This window comes from Onychostruthus taczanowskii, unplaced genomic scaffold (genome assembly GCF_017590055.1).
Source record: "Onychostruthus taczanowskii isolate IOZ18803 unplaced genomic scaffold, ASM1759005v1 scaffold13, whole genome shotgun sequence".
NCBI lineage: Eukaryota > Metazoa > Chordata > Aves > Passeriformes > Passeridae > Onychostruthus > Onychostruthus taczanowskii.
Genome location: NW_024498462.1, coordinates 11,151,556 through 11,170,175, shown reverse-complemented (window position 1 = coordinate 11,170,175; position 18,620 = coordinate 11,151,556). Strand labels below are relative to the sequence as shown.

The 18,620-nt window shown below is 46.6% G+C and overlaps 1 protein-coding gene across 1 annotated transcript; it reads right to left on the bottom strand.

Moving 5' to 3' along the window:
- Nucleotides 1-1,590: 1,590 nt before the first annotated feature.
- LOC121331869 (transmembrane protein 182-like) lies at nt 1,591-16,078 on the bottom strand. The gene is made up of 5 exons (XM_041396668.1): nt 15,819-16,078; nt 13,173-13,290; nt 11,150-11,248; nt 8,682-8,819; nt 1,591-1,891 (listed from the first exon to the last, which is right to left on the bottom strand). Exons 1-5 carry the CDS (start codon nt 15,969-15,971, stop codon nt 1,662-1,664), a joined length of 738 nt encoding a protein of 245 aa, XP_041252602.1. The 5' UTR covers nt 15,972-16,078; the 3' UTR covers nt 1,591-1,661.
- Nucleotides 16,079-18,620: the final 2,542 nt, after the last annotated feature.

The window sequence follows — 18,620 nt, the reverse complement described above, 5'->3', positions numbered from 1 at the left end:
GGACCCAACAAACTACTTCAAAGCACCGTGCTCCAGCCCGAAAAACACGACAAGATCAAATCTTTGTCATTTCTCAAGTGTCTCTACAAACCTCTGCATATTCAGGACAAATTATTTCACCCCTAGCAGCCGGATAGTTTGGTGGAGAACTAGGAGGTGATTGTTCTTTGCAGGGTCACTGCCACATCAGCCTGAGTGACTGCAAGAATTTAAATGTATTTAAATGTCATATAATTTGTCATTTTAGATCTGACTCTTGTGAGGTGTCCATAGAATACAACAAGGTCCCAGCTGAGCTGCCTGATAGGGCTGACCAAAACAAAACCAAAAAATATAGCAGTGTCATTGTCCCCACTCCCGTTCCTCCAGCTCCCACCATCATTCAGTTTTTTGGTTGAGAAACTTCCCCAAACTGTGTCCAGGGAAAATATGCAATTCAGGGTAAGGACAATTATTCAAAACAAATTTATAGTGAGAAATTGCCACTTGAAGAACTGATGAAGTACAGGCACAAACCAAGGTGCTATCACATTATCATACTATTGTCCTCCCTCTTTTTCCCCTCAACCAGGATCACCTTTCAGTTTTTGGATTGGGAATCTCCACAAAACTGCATCCAGGGAAAATATTAAATGCAGAGCAAAGCATTGCTGCAAAGAAATACTAATTAATTCATGTTATGTTTCAAGCCACAGAAATTGGTTTATTCCCTTATTGAAAGTTAGGTTAGGTCCAGGTACATTTGTATCTTCAGAATCAGGGCTTTTAAGGAAGAAAAAAGTTTCTCATGTTTCCCGACATCCCATTAAAATGGTTGTCCTTTGACGTCAATTAGAGCTGGCTAAGAAAAAAAAATCATCCTTAATTGCTTTTTAGAAATAGACATTATTGCTTGCACCATTGCAGCCAGATTCGATTTCCTTTTACAAGAAACCAGGATGCTGGGAATGCTGTAAAACTCCAGCTCTGCTGAATATGGATGTGGAGCTCTGCTGACAGAGAACTGCTTTCCCCAGGGCTCTGGGAAAAACTGGTGCAAACCCCACCAATGTGGTGAAATATCTCCAAAGTGGAAAAAGGCTGGAGCTGGATGTTCAGCTGGGGCTGGTTTGGGATGGGCAGTGGTCGGAGCCAGGCTGGCAGAGCTGGGGGTGCTCACCTGGAGAAGGCTCCAGGGAGAGCTCAGAGCCCCTGCCAGTACCTCAAGGGGCTCCAGGAGAGCTGGAGAGGGACTTGGGACAAGGGATGGAGGGACAGGACACAAGGAATGGCTTCCCACTGCCAGAGGAGAGGGGGAGATGGGAAATTGGGAAGGAATTCCTGGCTGTGAGACTCTGGCAGAGGGTACCCAGAGAAGCTGTGGCTACCCCATGCCTGAAAGTGTCAAAGGCCAGGTTGGGTGGGGTTTGGAGCAACATGGGATAGAGGAAGGTCTCCCTGTCCATGGCAGGGGGCGGAAAAGGATGGATTTTAAGGTCCTTCCAACCCAAACCACCCTGGGATTCTGTGGATGCTCAGTGCTCCATCCCTGCCTCCCCATGAGAGTGAGTGTATCCTATCCCCACAATTACAGCTACAAAAACCATCAAGCCCTCAAAACTTGGGTGTGTTTCTTTACAAGGAGCATCACCAATTTTCTCAAAGCCTTTTCCACATTTGTCTTACTGCAGGGAATCCACAATGTCTCTGCCCACCAGGAAGAAGAGGAGTCCAGAGAGCAACACCAGGGGCACCCCGGCGGCGGCAAACATGAAGGACCACCCGTAGTAGACGTGCACGGGGACATCATCCAGGCACCTCTCACTCCTCTCCAGGAGGATGTACTTCTGAAAGTCAGCTGCAAACTCCTTCCACATCACAAAGAGAAACACGAGCAGGAGAAACAAACCTCCTGGGAAGAGAGAGAAAACTGAGTTATGAGCAGGGAATACAGGAGTAAAGGTGAGAAAAGATCACCACAGCTTCTCATCCATGCTCTGCACCAAAGCTTTGTGTGGCAGAATTGTTGCTGCTGACGTTGCTCTGCAGGTTCCTGTGGAAGCTGAGGTCACACCACAGTGACCAGTTCCTGCCTCTGACACCTCCTGCTTTGACCACCAGCACTTCTGAAGGCTCTGCTTCAGCAGGATAAGGCCATGGAGAAACCACCCGAGCAGGGCTGATGTTCCCAGCAGGGACCTGCCTTCCTCTCTCCAAGGTGGGATGTTTCACCTTTTTCACTTTTAATTTCTCAGAGATTGAGGAGACACCAAAACTTACTTCCTTTTTTTGTATCTACCCTTGGAAGCAGTGTCATAGCCAACCCCCACCAGGAACACAAAGATGCCATGACAAATCCTGGTGCTGGTGGAAAAATTCTGGCACTGCCACCCCCAGAGCCAGCACATTATGGGGTGGGAAAGGCACACAGCCATGAGATGTTAATCTTAGATGGGCTACTAAATACCAGAATAATAACAAGAATTATTCCAGCAGCTTATGCCACGAAGCTGGAAGCAGAGGAAAAAAATTAGAGTGGCCCAAATCTCATTTACTCTGTATCTTTAAAAATATATATATTTCTATGGTGCATTTTAAACTCAACATCTATTAAAGCTAAATAGTGACGGTGTGATGACAGGTCTGAAAGCAGCTCAGAAATATCTGATCTTGCTACTTCACAGGTAGAAGCTGCTATTTTTAAATGGTGCTGTATAACATATAGATATACACACACATATATGAAAGAAATACATCACAGCTTATATTATTTTTATGGTTGAAGTGAACTGCTCGAAATTAATTTAGTTGACAAGTTACCACACAGTTCTGTGGATGTGTTGTGGCTTCTGCAAGATTTAATTTCTCCCCTTGCCATTTTTAAATCAAAGGTAGTTGTGGTGTATTTAATTATTCTTCCTGGCAGCTTATATACTCCAAAATCCAGCTTTTGAGCTAAGGAAAGGAAAGGGGTAAAGACTGACGTTGATTTATCAGCTTAGGGAGGTTACTGAATCTTCAGTCAGAGAAAACACATCCGTGTTTTACTGTGATTCTGTTTATAATGGTTATAAAAACATCTCAGAGACAAAAATAAGACTCACATGAAGGTAAGAGGCTTCAAAGTCCTCACTAGGAGGGAGATAGAAGTGGCAGTTCCCCACCCTAAGCTGTCACATTTACTAAACTGCCTCCCATGCCCTAAAAAGATGCAATCTTACCAATCAAAAATTGGTGCAGCCATACAAATATTATTTACATCACCCCACACTGAAATTCCAGCCATTCTCCCTGATGTGGAGGAGTCCTTGTTTTTCCTGGAGAGGCAGGCAAGGAGTTAAACAGCAGCTGCTAGAACATTTGCATGTTCATTGAGGTTTTGATACCACTTGAAATTAAGTGCACAAATAAATATTTTACACTTACTATGATAGTTGTATGCTTAAAATACCAATTATTCTACTATAAGAAAGCGATGGTGTGTTCAAATAGTCGCATGTCCTTTACAGAATACAATGTATTGATAAGAAGGCAATTAAGTCTTTATTACTGATGTAATTTAAAATTAAATTAATTAGATAGCAACTGAACCTTGAAAAGTGCTCCTTTAAAGATCAATTTCTATTTCATTAACTTATAATACCTACCGTAAGAGACGCAAATGAAAGCGCAGCCCCGGTGGGACAGAGAACGTGGGTATGGAAATGTACTTTGGAATTTTGCTTTAAATAACCAGGAATTCTGTGTTGATTTCTCCCAGGACAAATTATATGGCCTAAGTCTTGTTTTTTGAAGTAATCAGATCAAAACCTTCCAGTTCTTACTGAGGAGGGTGAGGGAAGTCCCATGTGTGGGTGGCACCATCCCCAACCTCTTCAGGAGATAAGGAATGGGGATTGGTTCCCCCTCTGGCCTCAGGAGAAGCTCCAGGTCTTGGCACAGAAGGATTTATTATTAAACAGGTACTGGAGGTGATGGCATGGCCATGGCATCTAAATTAAGAATGTTTTCACACTCTGGGCAAATGACAAGAATATGTAAAGCAAGCAGCCTTCTTCCCTGGAATAATTACAGCTGAGTGATGAAGAATCCCTGGGATTTACACAATGTCCTCAGTGGGAAGAGAAAATCAGGAGGGCAGGTGCAGCCAAAGGATGGTGGGAGCTCAGGAAGGGCAGCTCACTGAAATCTGCTCAGCCGGAAATGCATGTTTGGAGCAATCACAAGTGTACCTGAACCTGCCTAAAATTTGTCATACTTACAGCCATCAGCAGCCTCTTCATCATGAGAAAATCAGGATGTTTCCCTCTTATATTACCAAAGTGTTTGGCATTTTTGTTTTAACATGCTGGGTTTTTGGGGATTTTTCATCTGTTGAACAGGTTTCACTTTGCTCCCTCCTTTCCGGGCCTTTTAGTGTGGGAAACACAACAGAAATTATCTTTGTTTCCTGACAGCTTTGGATGTAGAGACATAGATTCCTTCCTGCTTTGGGCAGCAAAATGAAAAACTGAAAAAATGCAATTTTCTGTCTGAAATATAACACTGCATTGTGGTGCATCAGCACCCACACCCAAGACACAGGGTGTATTGGGTTTGGGTAAGTGAAGTCCTCATCAAACCTCATCCCCATGCTCCTCTCAGCATCCCTGTGCTTTCTCCACTGGAAAATTACCTGAGTGATCCCTTCCTTGCCTCCTTCTCCCTCTTTGCCTCTGTTCATTAGGATGGTACTGGGAAAAATTAACTGCGAAACTCCATCTCCAGACTGATGAGGTCAACGGCAACTTCTGGGGAGGGGCTAATTGCCAGAAAATTGCAGTGGGGTATTAAATCTGTATCCTTTGTGCACTGCAGATCTGGGAGCCTGGAGCTCCATCCCCCTCTCCCAACGGAGCTACATCTTCCATGTGGGCAAATTGAAGTGGAGCTTTTCCTTTCTCTCACTTTATTTCCTTGTGACACCTTTATAGCTGCTAATTGTGGGGACAGGTGAGTGAACTCAATCTTTAACTCTTATTCTGGGGAAGCTACTGAATTTTTGTGTAATCTGCTAATTAGGAGAATAATGAACTTTGACTCATTCTCCTCTCTCGCTCGTTGCCTCTTAAGGATGTTAATAACAGCGAAATGGAGGGGTGACCTTCAGCTGCCCCTCCATAACTGTCAGCCTTCACTGCACGTGGGGAGCCTGAGACTGCCAAAGTGGAGCTGCTCCATTTGGGAAGCAGGATCTGAGCAAAAAATCCAGCACTTTAACTCACAGGCCTGGGAAATCTGCCTTTTTTCCCATGCTGTTGGGTCATGCTGAAGAACAGGATGGTCCCACCATCCCAGGGTACTCCAAACCCCATCCAACCTGGCCTGGAACACTTCCAGGGATGGGGCATTCACAGCCTCTTTGGGCAACCTGTGCCAGTGCTGCACTACTATGTTTGTTCTCTAAAATGCCCAAAGGAAAAGAAAACCGTGGGGCACAAGGTAGGAAAAAAGGAAGGACCAAAATGAAGCAAAGTTGTCTCAGCAACTCAAAGAGCTTCCAGAAGCTGCAGCACAGAGCTCACCCAGCCCTCTTGGTGACATTCTAGTGACAATTAACCAACCTCTGATTACTGAAACAAAGGGACAATCCAGCACCAGGAAGGATCTGCCACCCTTTGGAAGCACTGAAGCTCATTCCAAGATGGCAAATGCTGGGAGGAAAGCAGCACACTGGCTCTTGCCTCATGTATTCCAGGTGTTTTTGGGAGAAGGCTGGCAGGGAAAACTGCTCAGAAAATGGCCTCAGCTGCAAAGGCAGCACCAGCAAATGTCAGATTGGCTTTGGCTCTTTCCAGAGTCACCCAGTGGAGGAAATCCAGAGAAATGACTCCACTGCTTTGGAAAGGCTCTCAGAAACACCTCCCAGAGCAGTCCATCGGTTATTGGAGCTGGCACAGTCAGATTTGCCCTCTGCAATGTACAGTAAATAAAAGGCATCTCAGGGGGAAATCCAAAGGGATCCAGTTGAGCCAGAACAATCCTCACCCTTCGGCCCTGGATTCCCCCAGCGACAGATGGACACACAACCCTGCTCAGGCTGGTCATCCACAAATGTCTGGGAATGCATTTGCACCAGGGCTGTCTTTGAAGCCTTTTGGTGGAAAAAGTGATGTCATTTTGCAGTGAATAACCACAACTTCTCCCAAAAGTAGGGAGGTGGTGGGCAGAACAAAGCTGCTGGTGAAGGGTTCCCTGTGAGGCTGGGACATCCCGCAGTCCTGGTGCTCCATCTCCCATTCCTGCTGCCAGACCACATTCCCACTCTGCAGATTGCCAGCTTTTTCACACTTCCTCAAGGAGATCCTTTCTGCAAGGGAGGTTAATTAACACTGACCTGCAGGCCACGATTAGAAGACAAGAGGCGCTTTCTCCTGCATCCTCCCTGCACATCCCGCTTTCCGGGAGATCCTTTCTGCAAGGGAGGTTAATTAACACTGACCTGCAGGCCACGATTAGAAGACAAGAGGCGCTTTCTCCTGCATCCTCCCTGCACTTTCCAAAGGAAAGGGATGGCTGGGGACTCGAGCCTGTGTTAAATCCATTGTTCCTACTGCTTAGTGCAATTATGCAAAATATTTTTAGAAGGGATAACAAGAAAATAACCATGGAAGGATGCAACCCAAATCCATCCAGAAGCCAGGGCCAAGCAGGATCCAGAGGTCTGAGATCAGGATAAGCCCCCCAAATAAAAGGATCAGTTGAAATACTAAGGAAACTTTGCTGAAAAACACATTGAATCCTTCTGCTATCATCTGAGTGGAAAATATAGCAGGAAGTGTCTTCCAGCTGAACTTGCTCCCCCGAATGACTGTTAATAATAATGATTGCTGTTCAGATTGAAGCTGCATTAATACAAACTTCAATTTTAACAGCAGCATCTTTGTCTAATGCCAAGAGGTTTATGTGATGCATAATCAGCTCTTCCAAAAAGTGTCACATTCGAAGCCCCAGCCTTTTAATCAAGGACTAGTCAAATAAAGCGGAAAAACAATGAAGAAAAGGAAAAAAAGAAAAAGAAAAGGAAGACAGTTGAGTATTACTCGGCATCCTTCTCTGTGATATTTCTGCCCAATGTGCAGGCTGGACACACTCCTCAGGGACAGCTGCTGCCTCCTGGGAGCCTGGACTACAGATGGGAAGGGAAAGGTTTCTGCCCTTGGATTACTGTCCAATACGGGATCACAACAACCCCATGGAAAACTACAGGCTTGGGAATCTGTTTGTGGAAAAGGCTCAGGGGGTGCTGGTGCCAGCAGCTGGACACGAGCCCAGGGGTTCCCAGGTGGGCAAGAGGCCAATGGCACCTGGCTCGGGTCAGGAATGGTGTCCAGGGGATCAGGGCAGTGCTGTCCCCTGTGCTGGCACCGCTGGGGCACCTCCAGTGCTGGGGGCAGCTCGGGGACCCTCATGACCAGAGGGACATTGAGGGGCTGGAGTGAGTCCAGGGAAGGGAACGGAGCTGGGAAGGGGCTGGAGCCCCAGGAGGGGCTGAGGGAGCTGTAAAGGGATCAGACTGGAGCAAAGGAGGCTCAGGGGGGACCTTGTGGCTCTGCACAGCTCCTGCCAGGAGGGGACAGCCAGGGGGGTCAGGCTCTGCTCCTAGGAACAGGGACAGGAGGGGGAACGGCCTCAGGCTGGGTCAGGGGAGGCTCAGGGTGGAGACAAGCAGGAATTTCTTCATGGAAAGCCTTGTCCATCTCTGTCACAGGCTGCCCAGGGCAGGGGTAGAATGACCATCCTTGGAGGAATTTAAAAGTTGTGTAAATGTGGCAGTTGGGTCAATATCATAACCTTTCTTGTTAAATATTTTCACTGATGTTTATTACAAGGCAGCAGGAGCTGGTGAAGGATCTGCAGTTAAGCAGGGGTTTTTCAGAGAAAGACCTGATTTCATTACGAAGTTCTTCACTTGGCGCAGCTCAACTGAGCTCCAGCCTGTGGCTGCTTGAGTCATAAAAGAGCTTTTTTCTGAGTTTGACTCACTGGTATAAATCAAGTATTTCTAATATTGAAGCCAGTTATTCCTCTCAAATGCAGAAAAGGAAAAAGCCCAAGTGATAATTCAGTGGAATCATTGGTAACAGCGGTGAGAAAAATGAATAAATGCCTATTTTTAATTCATTTTCCTGCAGTGCCATCGTTTCATCTTTTCAGGTCTCCTTAAGCCAGCCCTCCCATTTTGGATCATGGGGTTTGCCTTTCATCCCTCTGTGGGTTTCCAGCTCTATCAAAGCTAACAGCAGAAGAGCAGCCCAAATGCAAAGCCTGACTTTGGGGAACCGAGCAGGGCTGATGCTGCCCAGACTTAACACACCTGCAGGCTTTACTGAAATAAAAGGATTGCATACAGGAGTAGTAAAAACAAAGTGATTTTCAAAAATCTCAGCCCTGCTAGGACTAAGTACTATCTTGCTAAAGCCTGGCTGAGCACAGAATGACGGAATCACAGAATGGTTTGGGTTGGAAGGGGACCATAAAGGGCACAGACAGGGACATCTTCCACTGGACCAGGTGGCTCAGAGCTCCCAGGGGTTTAATTCCAGTGGGGAAGAAGGAAATAATAATTTGCTGCTCCCATCAGAGCCCCATCTCCCACGGCAGCACTTCATCCCCACCTGCCCCCATTCCAAAGCCACCCTGGCCCAGCCCTGTCCCCTCACCTGAGAGCAGCAGGAATCCTCCCCCAATTTTGTAGGAGTGGGGGCTGGAGAAGGGGACCCCACACACCAGCAGGAGCCCCCCCACGAGCCCGGCGGCCACGGCCAGCAGGATGAACGCCGTCCAAAATCCTCTGTACACTGCAACAGGAGCAAAGTCAGTGAAAGGAGAGGGAAAGAGGGAAATTTCAACCTCAGAAATCTCTTTCTTAATGATGCCATGTTAACTCCTGCTTTAGCAACAGTAAAAACAACAACCTGTGACGCTGCTGGGTCAGGCAGAGCTGAGGCTCCGGCTTTGCCAGGACACCTGGAACAGCCACGGGCTCAGGGGGAAAGTCATGCCCTACAGAATGGCACTGGAATGAGGCCAAAGGGCTGGGAAGGTTTGCCAGAGAAGCACACAAAAAAAAAAAAAAGGGGTGGGAGGAAAGGACACCGCTCTTAGCTGTGCTGGGGAGGGTTGGAAAAGCTTGGCAAGAAAGGAAAGAAAATAGCAAAATTTGGAGAGGTGGATTCAGACCACAGCTTTGTTCCACTTTAATTAACACTTTGGAAGGTGCCAGGCTCCTGGTTTAAAATAAAAGCAGTGTTTGCTAGCAGGACTGCAGGGAAAACAGGAGCTCATGAGTTCCCCCATTAATGGCCTTGTTAGACTCTGGGAAGAGAAGGGGGCAGGAGAGCAGCTGCCTGTCCATCCAAGGAATTTGGGGTTTGGCTGTGACTTCATACAGCCACCCCAGGCAGAGCTGAGCAAGCTTGATCCATCACATCCCACCAGATGGAACTGGATGGGATGTAGCCCACTAATTCAAGTCTCCCAGTAGCCAAGTGTCTTGCAGACACTGCCATAAACCTTATCCAAAGGTATCAGGGGTCCTCCAGCAGAGACCCTCTGACACCCTGCTCCCATCCCCTGATTTATCTGATCCCCTGGACCACCACATCTCGCCCTGCCAGGTGTTTTCCAGAAGCTCCAGCTCGATTTAAGCCAAGCACGAGCAAGTGGGTAGTGCTGAAATGATTCACACTTGAAAGAAAAATGATACAGAGAAGATGCGTTTTCCTCATTTGAAACCATTTTGTCAGGAGAGCCACTTAGGGAGAGATAAGTATCTTGAACTCTCCAAAACCACAGAATTCATTTTCATGTTTAACCTCCCGTCACCCGTTTCTCTCAGGGAGCCTAAGAGGATGCAGATAAGGCAGAATTATCTCTGGAGCAGGTAATAGCTGGAGGACCCCTCTCCTTGGACAGCCTCCTGCTTTGTCAGCCTTTGCAAATGAGGACGGGCTGCTTAGCAAGAAGAGGTGTCAGCGGCAGAAGTGGCTGCTCCCCCGAGGGATGTGCAGAGGATTGGGGCAGCGGAGGAGCCCGGGCTCCCCTGCCCAAAATGCGGAGGTCCCCGGAGGTGACGGGGACAGGCAGAGCCCGGGATGCATCCCGGCACATTTCCAGAACCACAGGGGTGGGAAAAGAGCTCTGGGACACCGAGATGGTCCCGGGGCTGGGAGGGCTTCACAGCCGGGGCTGACAGGCAGCGACAGATGCTCCAGCGCCCTTTATCAGGATGGAAAAAATAGTGAGAGTGTGTTTATCAGCATCATTCCGAGCCGGGACGCCGTGCACGTCTGTCCCAAGCAGGGGCAATCCCACTGCTCATCCCGCGTGTTTGCTGCACATCCTCCTCCTCCTCCTCCTCCCTGCACAGCTCCCTCGGATCCATTCGACACCACGGAGCGTTCCCCGGGGCAGGAATTCTACACAGCCAAAGAAATGAGCTGCCCTTCCTCGCATGCTCCTACTGACAATATTTTTTTTAATTAATTTCTCATGGAAAAAAAAAGAAAATAAAACTAAAAAAAGGTACCACTAAAGGCTAAGGAAAAGGTCAAGATGTTTGTTTGTGCAGAATGTCTGCCCTGCATCCCCGGAGGCAAGGCAGACTGATGCACACTATTTAAAGAAATCAATTCATTTCAAAAAAAGATCATTGAATTAATTCTAACTGCTGCCACCAATTTAGCAAATTAAAATTCCTAACAGCAACTGATTCATTAAAGAACTTGGAAAATATAGAGAAACATAAATAAAAAGGGACCCGGTTGAAAGGAAGCTCTCCAACTGGGTAGTGTTATTGCTTTAAAAATAAGCCAGTCACTTATGTGGATTTTCTAACAATTTGGTCTTTAACCAATTTTCCAGTGCTTGTTTATCAACACCTGAGCTATCCCAGGAAACCAATTCTGGGATGGAGCCAGCACTCAGGCTGGATTTGGGTGGCTCCAGCTCCTCCCAAAGAGAGAGGAGATGGGAGAGAATGGATTTATCCTCCTGCCTTGCTGCCAGGAGCAGGAGCTGGGACCCGTGGGAGGGAGCTCAGCCCATCCCAGCACACCAGACACACATCCCAGATCTCTGCCTGATCCCTTGGAAAAGGAGCTGCTGGGGGAGAAGGAAAGGAACTCACCTGCAGTTGTGTCATAGGAGGGATGGGGGAAAGGTCCCACAGCAATGGGCATGGGGAAGAGGTAGCCATGCATGCAGAACTTGGGGTGTGCTTGGCTGGCTGGAAAATACAAAGAAAAAGAATAATTAAATCCCAGTTTGCTTTTATTTCCAGCAGAATCGGTTACAGTACTGAGATGGTGATGTGCTGTTGAGCAAAACCCGCAAAACCCTCAGTGAAATCAGAAGGCTGGGGAGGGAAAAAAGGTAATAAATCTTGGTTAAAGAGAAAAATAAAAATAGAAATAATAATTATGAAAGAGGAGAGATATCAGATGATCTGAGACCGCTTCTTACACATCTTCTCATCTTCATAACCTGACTCTGAGGTGGACAAAATTCATGAAAGATGAAACAACTGAAGTCAGTGTCAATATTCTTGTTGCTGTTTTCCTCCAGACAACGTGCCTGACCACCTGGAAGGGTCAAAATATTTGGGTACCAGAACAAGGCACTTCCAAGACCTCCAGCTGGTGAGAAGGAAAAGCACAATTAGAATGGAAGTGCCCCATCAATATTAATACCTCTGAGGCTTATCATGATTAACAGTAATAGAATGAATGTTAAATGAATTAATTAATGGTTGGCCACTTATTTAAATATGTTCCTCAGCTCAAAGGAGCACTTTATAATAGGTGGACATTAGTTCATGCTAAATTGACTATGGAATACCTATTGAATTAATTATTACATCCACAAGAGCAGCAAATTAATTTGCCATGATCAATCCTATTATAATAAATACCTAAAGAAGTAGCAAAAAATTTGCCAGTTATCAGAGTGACTCATTTTACTTCAGGTAAAATTATGTTATGTATTTCCATATAATGTAATTCAGTAGCAAACTCCCTGTCTCAAGCCTGTCCTTTTTTATCACAAATTTCCTGTGTGAAAAACCTCCCATTGTTGAGTGGTGGCGGGAAGTATTCCTGCAAGATTTTACAGGAAACAGGTCAGGGGCTGGGGGACAGCGAAGTCATTTGAAATTTTAATCACTGCAGAGTAAATTTAGTGTGGGAACCTGCACTATTTGCAGGGAAGTGCCCTCTGAGGTGATTGTGCTGCTCCACAACCACAGGAACATCTTCCATCGAGGCCTCGGTGGGCACAGGGCCAAGGTTTTTGTGGCGCTTAAAGCCTTTGCAGAACTTATTTAAAATATGGGGTGGGTTATCCCAAATCCTACTGTAGAGTTGTGGCTCCCAGCAAGGCTGGTGCCAGGTGTGTCCTGGTGTGGTCTCATTCCTTTCCTATTCCTGGTGGGAGCACCTGGTTCACTGGGCCAGCCCTTCACTGCACGAGGGCACCAGGGTGGCACCAGCCAGGGTCACAGAACAGGTTTTATCCTTTTCTTCAATTTGTTTTTAAAGAGTGAATGTGTTTTCCAAAAAATAAAGGATTTAGCATCCCTCTCTGTTCATTCTCAAGTGTAATGTCAATGATCTTAAAAAGTAAAAAAGGTGTGAACTTAAAATAAAATGGTTTTCCACCACTGATCCTGAGCACTCAGAGACACCACGAACGTGCAGGTCCAGCCTTCCCAGTGCTGAAACCGGTGGGAGCTGGGAATGCTGAGCACCTGGAAGGCAGAAAACAGGGACAGAAGAGCGATGCTGGGAAGGGCATGGGCTCACATCTACAGAACTTTGCTGAACACAAGCATCAAGAGGTATTGAGAGGGAGGAAAGAAGAGTTCTCCTTGCTGGTGGAAGCCACCACTTCACATAACTTTGTAGGTGGTAAATTAAATGGCCTCATGAGGTTGCAACATTTCGGTGAACAGCTCTCTGAGAGCAAAATCCAAGTCAAAAAATGAGCACAGAAAGGACACAAAAAGAGTGAGCCAGCTTTGCCTTTGACAGAAGATGAGAATGACAAAAATGAAATAAAAACTGTCACCCCATCCCTGGAAGCACTTCCTGCGTTTGTTTCCCATTAAGCTGTGATGGAATGCTGAGGATAGGGAGTGGTGGCATTGTACTCACTGTACCAGAAGGTCCAGATGCTCTCGGGCTGGCCCTCGCCAAAGAACCAGCACCGCCAGAAGAAACCCTCGTGGTGGAAAGTCAGGATCTCCTTCCCAACATCTGTTGGGGCTTCAGCCTGGGGAGGAATGAAAGTTCAGGCTGAAACAGGGAACATCATAGTACAAAGAGTGGATGCTTCAGTTAGACAAATGTTGATTTAATTTTTTATGGGGTTTTCATTTGTTTTTTTGAGTCAGTTTTGGAGGGATTGGGGAACACGGAGGAGCTGCTGTCCTTGACTTTCTGCTGTAACACAGCTACGAAATGTTCTGACAACAAATTGTCCTGCAGAGCTGCACAAACGATTTGCCTCCTTTTCTCCTGTTTTTAAACCCCTGCTGGCCAGAGCTGGATGAGAATTTCATGGAGCTGGGCCTTCTGGGTGTGTTCTACTCCTCAAACACCTTCCTCCAACCCCCAGACCAGACCTGCAAGCACAAGATTTTGGTCTTTCCTGAAGGCACAATACTGCAAAGTCCAGTCATGGAAGATTTACCAAAGAACTTATTAAAATTATCCTCAAAACCAGCTTTATCTTCCCCACACACAGTTTGGTAAAGGAGACAGGACTGTGACAAAAATAAGTTTTATGATGGATAGGGAATATCCATGGAGGAATGGCCTCTGTGAACCAGAGAAAGGAGATGGGACCCAACAGGGAGGTGCCAGAGGTACTTATCCTGTCACAGGTTAATTGGTTTGGGTGGAAGGAATCTTAAAGCCCATCCAGTGCCACCCCTGCCATGGGCAAGGACACCTTCCACTGTCCCAGGCTGCTCCAAGCCCTGTCCAACCTGGCCATGGACACCTCCTGGGATCCTGGGGCAGCCACAGCTGCTCTGGGCACCTGTGCCAGGGCCTCACAGGGAAGAATTTCTCCCCAATATTTCTCTGGCAGTGGGAAGCCATTGCCCCTTGTCCTGTCCCTTGTCCCCTCCAGCTCTCTGGGAGCCCCTTTAGGCACTGGAAGGGGCTCTGGGCTCTCCCCAGAGCTCTTCTGCTTCCCTGGCCTCGATTTTATGCATCACCTTATAGCAGCTTCCAGAGTTCTGACCTGATTCTCCTTTTACTTTCCCTGACTACGACAAGGGGAACATTCAGCCCTGAAACTTCCTCAGCTGGTGGCTCTGACTTGGTGCATCCAAAGCACATTTCACTGAGCTTGCCAGATACTCAGCCCATCCTTATCTGTAAGGAACAGGATTTGACAGTTTAAGAAAGGGCAGAGAAGGTAAAAACAGAGCCTGTTATCCACAACCAGTAACAGAAATAGAAATAATAGAAACAGTGTCTGAAATAGAAATAAAATAGCTCAGAGGGAAGAGTAAGAGCAGTTCCTATTTCTGCCTGGTGCTTTTGAAGTCACTGCCTCAGCATCAGGCTCCCCAGTCTTGGCCAAGAGCGTCTCTGAAATGTTTGAGATGCTTATTTGTGTCATGCAGCGCATCACCTCTGCTCTCTCTGCTTTTAAAAACAACTAAAATGTGAAACAATTAACACTGTCACTTCCCAAGTGCAAGAAAAACAAGTGGCACTTCCCTGTCTCTGCCATCCCCAGGCTTTACTGAGCTGCTTGAAACTAAAGACCCTGTTTTCTGTTTCACTTCTCCAGGCATTTTTTCCATTATAATTTTTTTTTTTACAGTTAGGAAAGTCATTTGGAACCATGACTCAAGCAAACAGTGCCCTACATTTGATTATGGGATTCTGAAATGAAAGAAAAAATATTTTTTGCTGGCATCATGATGCCTACCCAGGGTGACTCACTGCACCAGGAAAAAAAATCAAACCTAATTGGATTGAACTTTGAAGTAACAAAAAGTCTGCACACAACAAGGATCTTCCTGTCATTTTGTAATGGAAACCACACATTGATTGGCACAAAAACATTTTGGGGGAGTGGGTGGCTCGAGGAACTGATCTGGTTGTTATTTCATTGAAGAGTTAGACAACAGCAAGTGTAGCAAGAATCCAAATTGAGGGATCTATAAACGAGTGACACCAGCCCTTAGGAGTAAAATATCAAGCTGTCCCTTGAAAATTACATTTCCTGCTAACTAAAATCCTATATAAACCTTACTCTGAGGATATCCAGGCCACTGGTCAGATGGGCAGGAACCCTTCTGCTCTGCTCTGTGTCTGATGTTCACTTTAGTTTGGTGTCTGTGCTGCAGCTGTACCACTTCAGATGGAAGTGATTGCCAAGGCCCACACTTTTAAACGTGAACTAGTTTTAAATGAAGAAACTACAGAGGGAGAAATCTTTTAATGGCAAATATCAGGAGATATCTTTTGTCTTTAGAGGGAAATGCTGTCAACAGCTAAAGCTCTTACATTTTTGCCTTTCATTCTCTAATGTTCATATCTGCCAGATTACAGAGGTGCTGTCTTAATGCTTCCTAGACACGATTTACTCCAGTCAAAATGCTCAATATTATGGAAAAGCCGTGTTGGATTTTAAAGAATTTAAAGTTTTACCTCAGGCTGACGTTTTACATTAACAGGTCACTCTCATTGAGCATAAATATTATCACAGATTTCAAAACTTTAGATCTGAAATGATTTAGTTTAAGTTCTTTCAAAGCACAGGATTTCAGAGCTCACCCCCCCGGTGCTCAGAGTGCTGTTGCCATGCTCGAAGACCCCGCAGGTGTCCGTGGCCAGGAGCCAATAATCCGTCCCAAAGGCGATGAGGAAGAGCAGCACGCCGGTGCCCCCGAGGATCCCGGCTGCCAGGGCGGCTGCTCCAGCCTTCATGGGGCAGCAGGGGGGAAACCAGCCCAAGTGGAAATCAGAAAAGGAGGAAAACCCCCGAGTTCCCCAGGTCTCTGCGAGAGCGGGGCCAGAGAAATGCTATTTTTGGATGTGGATAATGATCTCCTGGCTGGTGTGAGTTTCAGTGGGTGGTGGGGCAGGACTAATAAAAGCAGATGACCTGGTGTAAGCGAGCAGCTGCGGCATTAAGGATCATGACAACAGCAGGGAGCCATCCAAGGGGACACATGGCTGCTGCTGCCAGAAGAGTGGAGCCAGGAGCCCTCAGGACACAGCTCTGGGTCACGAGTGCAGAATTCCCGGGACACCAGGGAGTTATTCCCATCCCTCCCTGCACACACGAGCAGAGGTGGACTCAAAGGTCTTCCCCACGCCGCGGAGCCCGTGGTGTCCTCAGCCATTGTGGTGACACCTCCCACTGTGTCCCCACAAATGGCACTGCTGGAATTTGCGTCTCCTCCTTCCTCTGAGCAAAACTGATGTGGTTTTTACAGAAAGTAACCCCAGGGATGCAAGAAAAATATTTAAAAAAACAGGAGATCTTAAATACCCCAGTGCTCATGGCAGGGTTGCAACCACCCAGGCAGGTCCACATGGAGCTGGACAAGGAGCATCCAACCAGGTGCACACACGGACACACCGGGGATGTCCTGAAGCTCTAAATGATGTTCTCCCTCCTACCATGGAAAAGTGAATTATATGGATCCATACCCCTCCCACTCACCCAGCCTGCTGTGGGAGAAGTGTCTCCTGGGAGCAAGGACATTCCTGCATGGAATTTCACTGCCATTTTCTTCCTAATGTTTTTGGCTTCTGCTGGAGCATCTGCAGTAGATCACTGCCAGGAATGGGATGCCAGACTAGGAAAATTATAATTTCTGTAGGGCAATAACTATATTCCTGTGGCATGCCAGGAGGATGGGAGAAGAAATTTAAATTACAGTCAAAAATCAAGTTCTGAATGTCTAACCTTAGCCTTAGTCATGACCTGCTCTAAACAGGGGAGGTGATGGTCTTGACTTCCCTATCCTATGGGAATTTGTGTTGCCAAATTAATTTCCAAATCAATGTAATATTTAAAGTTACCTGTGAACATATGGGTATCTCAAAGCAACTGAACACTGGTTGGGGAACCTGGAAAGGGCTGGGAAAAATTTTGACTACACTTCTTATTAAGGCATAGAGAGTGATGAATGTTCTCAATCTTCTGTTGTGCTTCTATAAGCACAAGAGAATTTAAATTATAATAATTTATTTTATCCTCTGCATTGTTTTTTTAATTGTTGCAGGGGTAGCTGTTAAATAACACATCAGACCTCTCTCCCTCACTGTCCCAGGGGCAGAGTTGCTCCTGGTTTAACCTGACCATGTGAGGAATTCCACAGGATGCAGGATGCAGAGCAATCCCTTCACTGACATAGAGAGAAAGGAGAGCTGGGGCAGGGTGTAGACTTACCATCATGCAGGGTCAAAACTCAGCCACAGAGCTGGGATTCTGCAGGAATAAACACACCCTGTCCATCCCATTGCCCTGCCATTCCACTGGAAACACTGCCAGATCTGCAAGGGATTTCTGTGTAGGTTCTTGTGATCAACCCTCCCTAAACCTCCACTCATCCCATTCCTACACAAATTACCCCTTCCCACCTCATCCCAGCATATTCACTCTTTTCCCATCGTTTTGTACAGCAAAAACACACCCATCTCCCAGTCACTGGTGCATCACTGCTGCTCTTTGTAGTGAACATAAAATGGCTGATTAAATACAAAACACAACTTATCTATCACCTAAATAATCAATTAGTGCAATTCCAATCAGCCATTTAACCACCTGGCTAAACCTGTCTGCAGTGACAATGACAACTGGTTGCCACCTCTTCTTGTGATCTCCTCCTCAAAGCTGGACACGACTGACAGGAGCTTTGGCAACGCTCAGAGGAGCTGGGTGAAGACAAGGATTTGCACACCAGGAGTGAGGAATTTTTTTTGTAGCTCACACTGCAATTACATAAAATTAAAATGCAAAGTGGGTACTTGTGTATTTTTGTTTTAAAAAAGGGATTAACGCACACTTCCACACTTCTGGGTGTGTTTTGAGCCAGCTGTATTTGGCGCTGCTGTTTTTGTGCTACTGCACATCCCGAGTTAGTGCTGTTTGCCATTTGGAAGTGTCCTCTGGAATTCTGGGTCCCACTGGCAGCAAAACTCTGTGTGGCTGAGGCAGAACATTGCTGGTTCCCAGACTTGGCTCTCCACAGGATGCCTTGTGCCCAGTCAAATACCCTCCAAATTCTGAGGCTGTGGAACAGGAATTGAGTTCCCAAGGTTGAAATGTCTCTCCACGCACTGAAATCCCACTGCTGACAGGTGCTTCTTTTCAAAGACAGGTTGGACAGGGATTGCAGCAACTGGTCCAGTGGGAGATGTCCTTGACCAGGGCAGGGTTTGGAACTGGATCATCTTTAAGTCCCTTTCAACCCAAACCATCCTGTGACTGCAGGATGATTCTGTGACTCCTTGTCACAGCCCCAAGCAGGTCCTCATCACCTTCAGGATTCAAAAAATTCCTGGGCAATGAGACTGTGTGGTCTCTCCCACTGCCTGCTGAAAGTGGGAATGATGATGTTTGTG

What these genes read in the sequence shown, in the direction of transcription:
- LOC121331869 (XM_041396668.1), bottom strand. Translation starts at nt 15,971, where the DNA reads ATGAAGGCTGGAGCAGCCGCCCTGGCAGCCGGGATCCTCGGGGGCACC. An exon ending in GCACTCTGAGCACCGGGGGG is followed by an intron (nt 13,291 to 15,818) that starts GTGAGCTCTGAA and finishes ATTCCTCCCCAG; the next exon opens with GCTGAAGCCCCAACAGATGT. An exon ending in AGGATTCCTGCTGCTCTCAG is followed by an intron (nt 1,892 to 8,681) that starts GTGAGGGGACAG and finishes CTCTCTTCCCAG; the next exon opens with GAGGTTTGTTTCTCCTGCTC.